At 40.3% G+C, this 12212-nt stretch overlaps 1 protein-coding gene and 4 long non-coding RNA genes across 17 annotated transcripts; 3 read left to right on the top strand and 2 right to left on the bottom strand.

Moving 5' to 3' along the window:
* Positions 1-547: 547 nt before the first annotated feature.
* On the bottom strand, positions 548-4022 carry LOC123474580 (snake venom 5'-nucleotidase-like). The gene is made up of 12 exons (XM_045176826.1): positions 3721-4022; positions 3487-3553; positions 2709-2780; positions 2481-2606; positions 2196-2397; positions 1890-2087; positions 1657-1820; positions 1500-1599; positions 1280-1441; positions 1108-1217; positions 939-1029; positions 548-861 (listed from the first exon to the last, which is right to left on the bottom strand). Exons 1-12 carry the CDS (start codon positions 4020-4022, stop codon positions 626-628), a joined length of 1830 nt encoding a protein of 609 aa, XP_045032761.1. The 3' UTR covers positions 548-625.
* On the top strand, positions 2459-3152 carry LOC123474591. The gene is made up of 3 exons (XR_006649458.1): positions 2459-2572; positions 2641-2973; positions 3044-3152. It is a non-coding gene; the product is annotated as an uncharacterized LOC123474591 (long non-coding RNA).
* On the top strand, positions 3356-5510 carry LOC123474590. Of its 9 annotated transcripts, none has more exons than XR_006649447.1 (7): positions 3356-3392; positions 3456-3573; positions 3659-4118; positions 4183-4494; positions 4701-4820; positions 4900-5103; positions 5167-5510. It is a non-coding gene; the product is annotated as an uncharacterized LOC123474590 (long non-coding RNA). The 9 variants fall into 9 exon arrangements; XR_006649443.1 differs by having other exon boundaries at positions 3456-3596; positions 4183-4238; XR_006649441.1 differs by having other exon boundaries at positions 3456-3596.
* Positions 5511-5866: 356 nt separating this feature from the next.
* On the top strand, positions 5867-9593 carry LOC116926881. Of its 5 annotated transcripts, none has more exons than XR_006649439.1 (8): positions 5867-6234; positions 6292-6456; positions 6550-6665; positions 6776-6841; positions 6908-6952; positions 7019-7062; positions 7239-9173; positions 9484-9593. It is a non-coding gene; the product is annotated as an uncharacterized LOC116926881 (long non-coding RNA). The 5 variants fall into 5 exon arrangements; XR_006649437.1 differs by having other exon boundaries at positions 5873-6234; positions 6540-6665; positions 6776-6829; XR_006649436.1 differs by having other exon boundaries at positions 5873-6234; positions 6540-6665; positions 7242-9173.
* A 372-nt stretch (positions 9594-9965) lies between these two features.
* Positions 9966-12212, bottom strand: LOC116926257. Its single transcript, XR_006649451.1, has 7 exons — positions 12083-12212; positions 11548-11745; positions 11422-11477; positions 11169-11325; positions 11007-11110; positions 10827-10935; positions 9966-10764 (listed from the first exon to the last, which is right to left on the bottom strand). It is a non-coding gene; the product is annotated as an uncharacterized LOC116926257 (long non-coding RNA).

Genomic DNA, 12212 nt, shown 5'->3' with positions numbered 1-12212 from the left:
AACAACCCACGTCATGGCGGGAGTTTGTGAAAAATTAATTCGTTTTTTTTTTTTCATGCAGGGGATCAATGGACAGGAAGTTCTTTTCAAATTCCGCTTCCTTCGATTATCGATTCGGCGTGCAAAGGTATTTCACGTTATTACATTCGCCAGTAAAATAAGAGGTTTGTAAATTGTAATCTCCCGTGTCTGTCTTTGTTATCTGGTTTGGCGCTGCTGCATGCACTTCCAGCTTGTCGTTCCACAATTTAGTGTACTGCATCTGTCAGCCATGTAATGGCGTCGTTGACCTTTGACGTTGGGTACCGAGTGTGACCATCATCGTTTACTCTCCCTTGCATTGGTTTTTAAAACTTGTGGCTGCCTAAATGCTTGATACAATTTGTAACTATATTACCTCAATCGATCTATTTATCTCTGAACTATAGAACATTATCTATAATCGATTTTAGTTCATGTCGGACACCCGAAGAAGTTCATTTTTACTTCTCTCGTTCTTAAATGAAAAAATAAAAAGAGGAGCTTGGGAAATCATTTCATTAGCCAAAACAAAGAGGTAACTGGTGAAAAGTGACAATTGATTAATGGTCAACAATTTAAAGGTGATAAATGTTCTTTCTAGATGTTAAAAAGCTGTTACTGAAAGCGTTGAAAGTGTTGTTGAAACTAGGAAAATGTTGAAATTTATGAAACTCAAAGTGCTTGTCGATCCAGAAGTTTCTGCTGATACCCTTTTGCCGAAAACTTCACCACAGGATGAGGGGTAAGTTTTGGTGACAAAACGAATCCGACGTTCCAAACCGATTGTGATGGACGGCACTCTCTCCATATAACGTATGATCGCATCCGCATCTAATATACCTATGCGTATCAAATAAATAAATTTTTGTGTTTATTGTTTTAGATTGAACTGGACATCGAGTTGGCTTTGATCTTACCAGTCAAAGTGTGCTCAGTGATGTTGCCTTTGATATCGAACCCATCGCCACCATCGGCCAAAAAGCTAGGCATCGCCACGTCATAGATTTCCTAGTAAATTACATTTCAAAATTCCAAGATATAACAATGAACAGCTGTTTTATTAATAAATGATATTAGATTGTCAACCTTGGGCTGGACCGGACTGTAGGCTGGAATACGACAATTGTTGCATCGTGCCAAAAGCTCTACCACTCTATCACCTATGGGCCTAGCTATGTCGTACGCAACTTGGAGACCTGTGGATCATTGCTCGATAGAAAAAACATTTAAAAGAATTCGTGAAAGAAAAACCATTTACCTGAAACCTGCAGAAATCCACCGAAGGGATCCAGAGCTGATGGATCGTAATCATGCACTGTAAACTCGAAAATATTCTTCAGCGTTTCACCGCTGATTTTGACGATGTCTACTGTATTACTGAAAGGAGCGACTGAAAGAAGGTCACCGTACGTGATGGATCCTACAAGACAGAATCCACTTGTAGATTTTTAAAAGAACTCGTCATTAACTGAATTCACCATTTTGGGCGCGCTCATCGATGGATGCCCTGACTCCGCCGCCATTGACGAGAGCGATAGCCACTTTACTCCACTGACCCTCGCCTGCAAACTTGGTGAACTGCATTAAAGCTATAAACGGTTATTCAAGGATTGCCGTAGTATCTTATTAGCATACCAAATCAACGTAGGCGTCAGCAATGAAATTTCCAAGATTGCATTCAACCATGCGACAGGACAGACGATTACCATCCAAGAAGACGAGCGTTTTTCCAACTTCTTTCTCTGACAAAGCTTCGACTTCTTTTCGAAATGGGATCAGTTCCTGCAGGACGTGTGGATCTGCATCGTGGATGAAACGATGGCAGATGTGTAATTTACGACCAGTAGGATTTACAACTACAATAGTACCTCGAGGTATGGTCTTATCCATGAGAATCGGTAGGCCAGCAGTAGCGATCACATCTCCATCGTCGTTAAAAGTCACCATCAAGTTGCCCAGATATTTGCCAAAGGCGAATGCCTGAACGACGGGCACTTCCTTCCCAGACGGTTGCTTCACCATGGTCGGATATGGACCTTGTGGAATTTCGATGGACGGAGCCGGACCTGCACGTTAAGTAAATGATTGAAAGTGTTAGTTGGACTGGTTGAACTTAAATTCAGCGATTCGTTGCAGTGGATTCGAGCTGAAAGTTGATTACACTAACAGCTTACCGTTCCAGAGAAATGTGTTGGTATGACCGCCTACCACCACGTCGATATCTGGCACCTGTTCAGCGATTTCCATATCTTTGAGATAACCCGCGTGACCGACTGCAATTAGAATATTGACTCCATCCTTTTTAAGGCGTTCTGCTTCTTCTCGAACGCCTTGAATTTCGTCAAAGACTTTGACTGCGTCCAAGGTGGAGATGTACTGCCATTTGTGATCAAGAGCCAAAAGAAGATGTCATTTATAATTTTCACATCACCAATTTTGTTAGAAAAATGTTTTATCACCGATGTTTCAACCGTCAGGTAGCCAATGATGCCTACCCTGTGTCCACCTACTTGGACGACTACTGATTTTGGAATTTTCCCATGAAGCCAAGGTTCTCTGCTTGTGTCGATATTTGCTGCCAACACCTAGATTAATTAATTTTGTTAAACTTTATTCTAGAGTTCCAGGAAGAAAGTTCAATCAGAGTTTACAGAGGCATAATTGATTAAAAGAAAAGGTATTTTTACCGGATGGTTGGCTGCATTCACGAACGGTGCCAGCCCCGCCACGCCATCATCAAATTCATGGTTGCCAAGAGACTACTCAGCACAAAAGGATGAGGGAAAAAAATCAAAAATTAATTGCTAAAAATTTCTAATCCCTACATGTCGTGCCTGTAAACGTTTTGACAGCACAATTGATAATAATGAACGTTCAATATGTGCTGCCAGGCTTTCCGACGGATGTGTACAAAGCATAGGGCGTTTCCCCATTCGTGGTTGTCTAAACCAGGTAGTACCAAAAATCATACAATCATATGCTTTTCCGACCATGTGTGTAAACAACATTTGAACAACAATAGGAAAACGCGCTACATCAATAATTAAGAAACAAATTTATCAACGTGAGTGTAAACAAACGGACCGTTAACGCGCTGCCACATGGGTGGGAAAACTGTCGGCGATGATCACGCAAAAACGCAGCTTTTTTTCATTCCATTACAAGCAGATAAGAAGGATTTCAACAACTCGCATTGTGAAAATCATTGGAATAGAAAGTGGCCGTTAAAAAGAATGACGGACGTTTTCCATTGTCCATTTCAACATAGGCTACCTCGATAAACCTAATAACCACAGTGAATGGAAAGGAAAAGGATTGTTTGGCTTCTTGGCCGGAACCACTATGCTACAGAAACATCTGTCTTTAGAAAGGTAAGACACAACACACAATTCAACAATTCGTCGGGATAAATAGAATACATGAATATTAAGTAGCGAAACAACGGAGGAAACATGAATAACTTACCATGGCCGTTAAGTTGAGCAAGTTACCGAAGTGGCTGACGGCCTTCCATTTATGGATGGTATACCATCTGTCGGCGAGACCAAATACGTAAACCAAATACGTAAACCAAAGTAATAAACAAAATAAAGATAAAAATCTTGAAGATTGCCAGATATTTTTTTTCTTTTACTAGCGCCAATCAGAAGTAGCAAAGCAGGCAAGGAGATATAAATATTGCACAGCATTTGTTCTCACATGGTGCCTTGGAAGAAATCACCGCCATTTAAAAAAATTGTGTCCGGATGCTGTTCACGAATTTTTCGAGCTTGATGGACCAGACGGGCATATCCACCGAAACAATTGCCATCCTCCGAGTCTCGTTGTTTGCACGCCCCACCGAGTTTGTTGGCCTCTTCGAAACGGCAATGGATATCGTTAGTGTGTAGGATAGTCAAATTAAACGAAGCTGATGCCTGCTTGACAACGAAAGATACACAAAACAGACCCAACAGCCTCAACCACATGAGTACGGTATTACGTGTCGACCAGTCCTGCATTTTCTGCTCAACTGTGGACAAAATTTTGAGCGTTCAGCGTTATATTGCTCACCAAACTGGAAATAGGCGTCGCCACAAGCTGTCTACTAGCTTTCGGTAACCTTGGCAAGTTAGTTGATCGTCTCCATACCCAGTAACATGGTTGCATTTTCGCTTACAGGAGAGAGGAGACTAAATCCGAAGGACGTAACCAGCAAGAGTCATCTCCTATTCAAAGTGAGTGAACTTCTTTTGCCATTTGATAGCAAATAAGCCGTCTGGTCCATATTGCAGACGAAATCTCTCGCTGCTGATATCCTATAGTTCTCGTTAGCGTGGGACTTACATAAGCTCTTATTATGCAGTTTCGTCTCATTTTAGCCTGTCATTTTAAGAACAACTCAGTAGGTACTTGCACAGTAAATTTGTGGCGACGACTTCTTCCTGGAAATGAATTTGTTTTTAAGTTTCTGTTGTAGCTTGTAACCAATAGGTGAGTGAAGACAGTCACAGCATCAAAATGTTCTACTTTGTGTCAACCAGCTGTTTGTATGGAACATCTGTGATAACTGATGATGTCACAGAATTGTCTCAATTGAATTTCTAATGTTAACTCTAACAACCACTAGTTTTTCACCTGTTTTACTAAAAAAATGTATTTTTTTATTCGATGGACAATTATCAAACTGAAACCACCAGTAAATTTCAATTGGACTCTATCGAGAATCAAACCCTTAATTAGCGGCACACCTATCCCATGCTCGACCATTGAGCCATGATTCACATTTTATTGCTCACTATTTCTCCATATGATTTAGGGTAAACCTTTGTACACTACTAATTTTGCTTGTATAATTTTGCTAAATGAAACTCACAGAGGTAAATCGATGAAATATAGCTTCCCTTCGCAGATTCCCTTCGGGATTCGGTTTGCTATAAGAAGCTAGCCCAGATGCCAATCGTCTTGATCCCTCTCCCTTTGATTGCGATTCGAGTCAACGCATTCCATCATGCCAGCGATTGCAGACGTTGTTCGACCATTCTTTTCACAGGATTTTATGACTGGACTTCCTGCAATTCCTGATACCATCTGTCCTAAGAGGTACGTAAAAAGTGGTACATTTTTAAAACTGATCTTGCTGTAAACATGGATACCGCTTATTAGGTTGTAGACAAGATGGCTGAAGCCGTCTTAACTGTTCCAGCAATTTCCAAGGTCCTGTATGACCTGACGGCGAAACCACCGGAGAAAACGGAGTGGGGATGATTTGATTTACGAACGTTGCTTAGGCAAATGATCTCCACACTCTTTATAGGACAAGGATACGGAGTTTTATCATGACCAGACTTAGATGGGAGATATTACGAACATTGGATTCAGTATAGACTTTTGAAATTAAAAAATTTATTAGCTTTGTCGTCTCGTGAAAATCTCTTTAACTCGCTTTTTAAGAGGAGTTCACGTGATGACTTGTCTATTTCTTAATATACGTGCACACTTGTCGGAAATAATGGGTGCATTTAATTTTTCGTCGAACAAATTAAACATTGTTAATGGGCAGCTAGGTGGGTTGTTGTTCCCCTCCCTTGTAAAACTACCCTTTTTCACCCAATTGTTAATCTAATTCTTATGGGAACGTTCGGATGTCGCCCAAAAACAAGCGGGAGGCTATTCGAGGCGTTATGCCATTTCCTGAAATTTAACATTCAGGAAATTTGTTATAAGTTCGCAAACTTTTAAGGTCTTTTCAGAGTAGTACCATAAAGTATGACAGTAGAAAAGGGTACTTAGGTTTCTTAAAGCAAAGAACAGATCTGACGTCTTTGGTAAGCGAAAAAGTACTGCATATTGAAGTGTCAGATGACGGTTTAAAGAATGAACTCTTTCGTTTACCCAATGAATCTAAACTTGGAACTGGCAGGTGGCGTTTAGCAGTGGCACCCAATCTTTATTCTTAAAACCCAGAGGTGTTCTTCACTTTTCAAGTGGATTTATTGATGATACTTGCTGGTTAAACCATGAAGAATACCAATACATGGATAAGTGGAGGGTTATAAAACTGTAATACCTCAAGGCATTTTCATTCACGCATGCGAGGCAGTTCGTGAGCAGACGAACCATTGAAAGAGCCTTGCGCAGTCTAGCAGCATTCGGTCAGATATATGCAGAACCCGAAACATTGTTTTGACAAGTACTGTCATATTTCGATTGCAGGTTTTCACTAAATACCAAGTAAGTCACGGGTTTAATCGTGTTAAATGTATGAGTTTTCGATTCAATTCTATTTAGGTGTCAGAACTGACTGTTCATGAAAAATCGCGATTTTGCTCAAATCTGACTTTTGGCTAAAACACCTCATTCCAGCCCCAAATTTAATAAGGATCACGAAAATCCTATTCGTTTTGTTATGGAATCCCTATTTCCGAAGATATTGGCTACTTCCAGTTACTTCCGGTAAATTTTCGTGACAATTTGAAAAAGTTTGAAATGACCTGTATTATTCTAACAATTCCAAATGTTTTTCTTGCTTGTGTTAGGGTGTTGTAGCTTTTATTCCGTGTATTTTTGCCATCAACAGTAGAGGCTGACCCCACGAGCAACGACAGTTTTAGCTAAAGATGTTTAGCTTCTCGTGCTGCAACTATTTGTAGTTGATATTCTAGGTTTTTATATTTAAAATTGGAATCAACTGTCTAAGGCTAGCAAAGTTCAAGCACTTAAAAGCAAGAATTATACTGATTTAAAAGTAAAATCTATTTTCGTTTGGTTTCAGGATGAAAAACTAGATGACGTTGACATGCACTTTGATAAAGATCACAAATGACAAGTAAAATGCGTGGTAGTATTGTAATATATTTTTTATTAATTTCATGGGATGCTGATTTTTGTGTGTGTTTATGTTTAGGTAATCAATCGATGCTGTCTGTTCTACTACACTTGGGGAATAATGGTCAGTTAAACAAATTCTCTACATTCACTGAGAAATCCAGTCTCACTCTTTCTTGATGCTATTCAGGTTCAGTGATGGGGTACAACACCACTCCAATCCATAGTGGCAAGGTAGAATCTATTGCAACGAAATCTTTCGGTGCAATAACGCACTATTTCACTATTGCAACGAAATATGTCGTTGCAATAAGTGGCGTTATTCTCTATTGCAACGAAATGTTTCGGTGCAATAAATCCTCGTTTTCCCTATTTTAACGAAAGATTAAATTGTATATTTTTATGCATAGTAGTTCAGTATAGTCGCATGGTGTGGCGAAGCAGAACGCTTGTGGAGTGTATCAGTGTTTTTGTGTGTAAGTGTATCTGTTGGTTGGTGGTTTTGTGCAGTGCTTACTTTTCTGGTGAAGGTTAATGGTGAAAAGGTTAGTTCCATTTTTAATTATTTCCAGTTATTTTTGCCGGGTTTTTGCCCGTCAGGCATTCTTTTTTCCTGGCTATCGTTGCCCGTGAGGCATGGTTTTTGTTATTTTTTTTGCGGCGGGCCATTTTGGCCCGGCTACCGATGCCCGTGAGACACGTTGTTTTTTTGTTTTTTTGCGGTGGGCCACTTTGCCCGGCTACCGATGCCCGTGAGGCATATTTTTAGCCAAAAGTCGGATTTGACCAAAATCGCGATTTTCATGAACAGGAAAATCGCGATTTTTGACGATTTCGGGTATTTTGAGTTGATACATCGAGTCGAAATCGACCCCAAATTTGACGAGGATCACGAAAATGGGAATCTTTTTTCTGACAGACCAATAAATAAGGAGTTATTTGACATTTAAAAACCGAAAATTAAACCGGAAATAGAAATTCCGGAAATCTAAAAAATAAGCTTTGTTCTCCTTTAAAAGGTTAACAAGATCTTGATAGTTGTAAAAGTAAACTATTGTTAATAAAAGTTATGCGGTGTTCTAAAAGTACAATTTCAGTTCTGACACCTAAATATACTTGAATCGTAAAATCAAACATTTAACACGATTAAACCCGTTACTCACTTGGTATTTATTGAAAACCCGCAACCGAAATATCACAGTACTTGTCAAAACAATGTTTCGGGTTCTACTAGTATCTGGTTGGATGCAGCTAGACTGCAAGGCTCGTTCGTTTGCTCACGAACTGTCGCACATGTGTGAATGAAAATGCCATGAGGAATTACAGTTTTATACTTTTATGACCCTCCACTAATCCATCTATTAGTACTATCGTAGTCTGTAAGCTGGGGATCACCCAAAAAGCCTGGTGACAATTCCGCCGTAAAAGCAGACTAATGGCCATCCAAGGGTCGCTGGCTATAATCGCCAACTACCTTAGAGGGACCAGAGAAGCAGCGAGCCTCGAAGATGGGGACCCATCGTCACCCCCGAGTGGCAGGATCGAAGCACCAATATCCGCAACCGTCACGGCTTTACCATAAACCATGTACATTAACATTGCTCGCCTAGCTTAACATCGCTCCCTTCCAGCTTCCCCCCTAAATTACTCCTTCTTCTAGCTTCTTTGGCATTCTCATCTTGCCGAATCTTCATGTAACATACTTGTTTGATAGTGTCTTGATAGCCCCGCCCCATTTTGCCAGATATAACGGTGTCACGTAAGCGCAATACACACAATCATGAAAAATCGCGATTTTGGTCAAATCCGACTTTTGGCTAAAAATATGCCTCACGGGCATCGGTAGCCGGGCAAAGTGGCCCACCGCAAAAAAACAAATAGGGAAAAAGTCTCTTATTGCAACGAAATATTTCGTTGCAATAGATTCTACCAAGCAAATTAACTATTTCTGAAGCAGACGAACTGTATGACTAACTCAATTTTGCCCATTGTTTTGAAAAGTACTGTCACTGGCATCACCATCTAGCGGAATTCTGACAGGAAAATAGTTTTTTTTTTTTCAATAACACGTTTTGTGTAAAAAATTTACATGATTTGGATTCAAAATTCAACAACAATTACAAAAAAACAATACAATTTACAAAACAGTCGGACTTACTTCTTTTATGGAGAAGTGAGAGGATTTTAAGTTGGGTTTCAAAGTAGATGGAGCCACTGCTGCATATTTTCAAGACATGACAGAACCTGTTTCATTTCTGGTTTAGCGTCCACGGAGAATACCTGCGTCATTAAGTTCTTGTTAAAATTACACTCCTGATGTCGTGTGGTTTTACCTGGAATTTAGCGTAAGTTTTCCATTTTGTGCTTTACAACTTTAAAGTAAACTCATACTTAATTGAAGGTACTATGGCACTGACTAATTCATAATAAACATTGTAACATACTTATTCAAAATTTTTCGAAGTAGAAGCATGGCTTGCTTTGCCAGCACGTTTTTTATCTCGTTTAGTCAAATGCATCCAATTTTTATACCAATGGCACTCCATAAAGAAAACAGCTCTTAATATTGTATTCCAACCTAAATTTTCTAGTTGTATCATATGGTAATGTTACAACTGATCATTAACAGGATTACTATTTTAATTTTACCTTTAGGTCTCAGAACTGTGCTCGATGTGCTGTGATGGCCACAGGACCCTGTTTGTGACAGAATGCAATGCCACAGATGTTTTGTTGCCACTGTAAATAAAAGATCTTTAGTGTCACTCTTGTGTTGATGAATTGCTAGCTCACACGTAAGAAGTAAAAGGAAGTTCAAGATTTTTGTCTTGTTAATTGTGGTGATTGATGACTGTTTGTCACGTGATGGAAATTCAATGATAGAAATACTTTTAAAATGGAAACAACAACAAAAATTCCTTTAGTCATGAAGATTCGTTTGGGATTTCTTTCGACAACAAAGTCTTGCAGAATGGTAAACAGCTGTGAATGGTCACATACTCAAATGACGACGAGATTAAGTGAGAGGTTTGTGAAATAAGTTATATAATGTTACTGTTATTTTTTGTCATATTATAAAATGAAATACAAAAAAGTTAATATATATAAATAGTTTTATTGACCCTCCTCCATCCCACAATTCCACCACTTTTTTATACAACACAAAATATTACATAAATGTAAAATACATAAACATACATACATACAAACATACACACTTAACTAAGTTAACCCGTTGGCTGCCAGGCCATGCAACCCGTAGGTTGCTTAAACTACATTAGCTACGCATCGCGTCTGAAGGATCACGAACAAGGTGGGACTTGTCCGAAGACAAGTCCGGGCTGGCACGGCAATAGAAACCATTCCGGGAATGCACACCCCAGGAATCTATCACCGCACCGACAAAGAGAAGTCCCTACTGGTGCATTGCCTACGGCGCCTAAAGGCACAAAGCCTTTAGGCGCGGCGACTGTTCACCCCATGGCCATGGGGCAGAACAGCGCCCGGTTCCCTAAAAGCTACAAAAAAAATGGGACGCAAACGGGGTGGCAGCCAACGGGTTAACTTATACATACAAGATACAATGCAAAACAAAACAATACCACGAGGACGATCCACGGTGAAATCCACCATCGCCGTGGGCTGTTTGCTGAACCAAATCCAATTGTGATCGACTTTTCTGTGAAGCATGAACGGGATGGCGAAGGCGAAGACGGCGGCGATGGCAATGGCGAAGGCGAAGACGATGGCAATGGCGAAGGCGAAGACGACGGCGATGGCAATGGCGATGGCGAAGATGGCGGCGATGGCGAAGGCGAAGACGGCGGCGATGGCGAAGGCGAAGACGGCGGCAGCGGTGATGGCGATGGCGATGGCGATGGCGATGGCGATGGCGTCATTCGTCATTCGTCATTTCGTTCAAGTTATGACGTTATCCTAATAAAGAACAGAGATAGGAGCATTTTTAATTTCTTGAAGCAACATAAAACTGAACTTACGGATAGATGGATTGAGGACAGCGATGAGGCGAAGGCGAAGGAAGAAAACAGCAAGACCGAAATCCTGAAGTTGGCTTTGAACATAGTTGTTCTGAATTGATGGAATTACCTAAAAAGGAAGCATTTTTAGATAGGAAGTGAAATGTATTTTATCTAACCATAACGGAAAAAACAATTTACTTAATGCGTGCAGTCTGATGGATAGAAATGCGGAAATCGTCTGGACGGCGGTTTGCGTAGAAACAAAGACGAAGGCTCGCAGCCCTAATGTTGGGATTACATCCCTACATGTGATTACATAACAATAGAAGAATACTAAAACAACAGAGAAACTTGAAATACCTAATAAGATGATAGCATTAAAGCTTATGGGTAGATTGGTGGGTAGAATTGTATCCTCTCACTGAACAATGGCATGATGAAAATCAACAAACGTAAGATGCTCACAATTCTTCCAGCGTCCACATCCTTAGTGCTTTTACTTTGAAATAGTTTCATCCTTGAAAGTGAACAATAGAACCATACCAATTACTTTGATAATAGGCAGAATATAAGTACCTCTCATTAAACAATAGCATGGTGGAAAGTGACAAACCTGGGCTGCTAACAATTTTGTGGTTCAACAGCTTGCCTAGCTGATGACAAGGGAAACTGCGAGACAGGAAAAAAACAATCCCTTTGAAGTGTCCTTTCTCCAACAGACACGTAACACTGAACTTACTAGATCGCAAATAACACACCCATAGTCAATAGCTGAATTATCGATGGGAACACAAAAATTAGCTAAGAAAACAAACTTAAGGGTTACTTGTTACTTGGACACACAGTCACACACTCCATCCTGTATAATTTTAATGGATGTCAAAATTCAGTTAGTCTGAAATTCATCCGCCAGATGTCCTTACCCAATTGTTGCATTCTAGCATGGTATAACAATAAGAATTATAGACCTTATTAAGATCCAAAGGTATGGGTCAAGCCTACCCCCTAGCGGCGTGTTTCAGTGTGAAGGGGTGCCGTGAACAGCCGCTTTTTATTTGGCTCGCCGCATGTGGCATGGTGCCACATGCGCGATGGCATGGTGCCGTATTTGGCCGTTATTTGGCATGCCACATGCGGCAAGCCAAATAAAAAGCGGCTGTTCACGGCACCCCTTCACACTGAAACGCGCCGCTAGGGGGTAGGCTTGACCCATACCTTTGGATCTTAATAAGGTCTATAACATGGTATTCAATAGGAATGTTTCGGCCTTAGACCTTAGGTTGCGCCTAAAAATACGCATTACTCTTGATGAAAGAAGGACTCAACGGCTACCGGTGTTCGGAAAGTTCCCGATAAACCTTGGAGAAAAAGACACATCACACAATGTTATCAAAATTGAACACG

This window comes from Daphnia magna, linkage group LG7 (assembly GCF_020631705.1).
Source record: "Daphnia magna isolate NIES linkage group LG7, ASM2063170v1.1, whole genome shotgun sequence".
Classification (NCBI taxonomy): domain Eukaryota; kingdom Metazoa; phylum Arthropoda; class Branchiopoda; order Diplostraca; family Daphniidae; genus Daphnia; species Daphnia magna.
The sequence above is the reverse complement of the archived record's forward strand: the minus strand, read 5'-3'. Positions and strand labels throughout refer to the sequence as shown.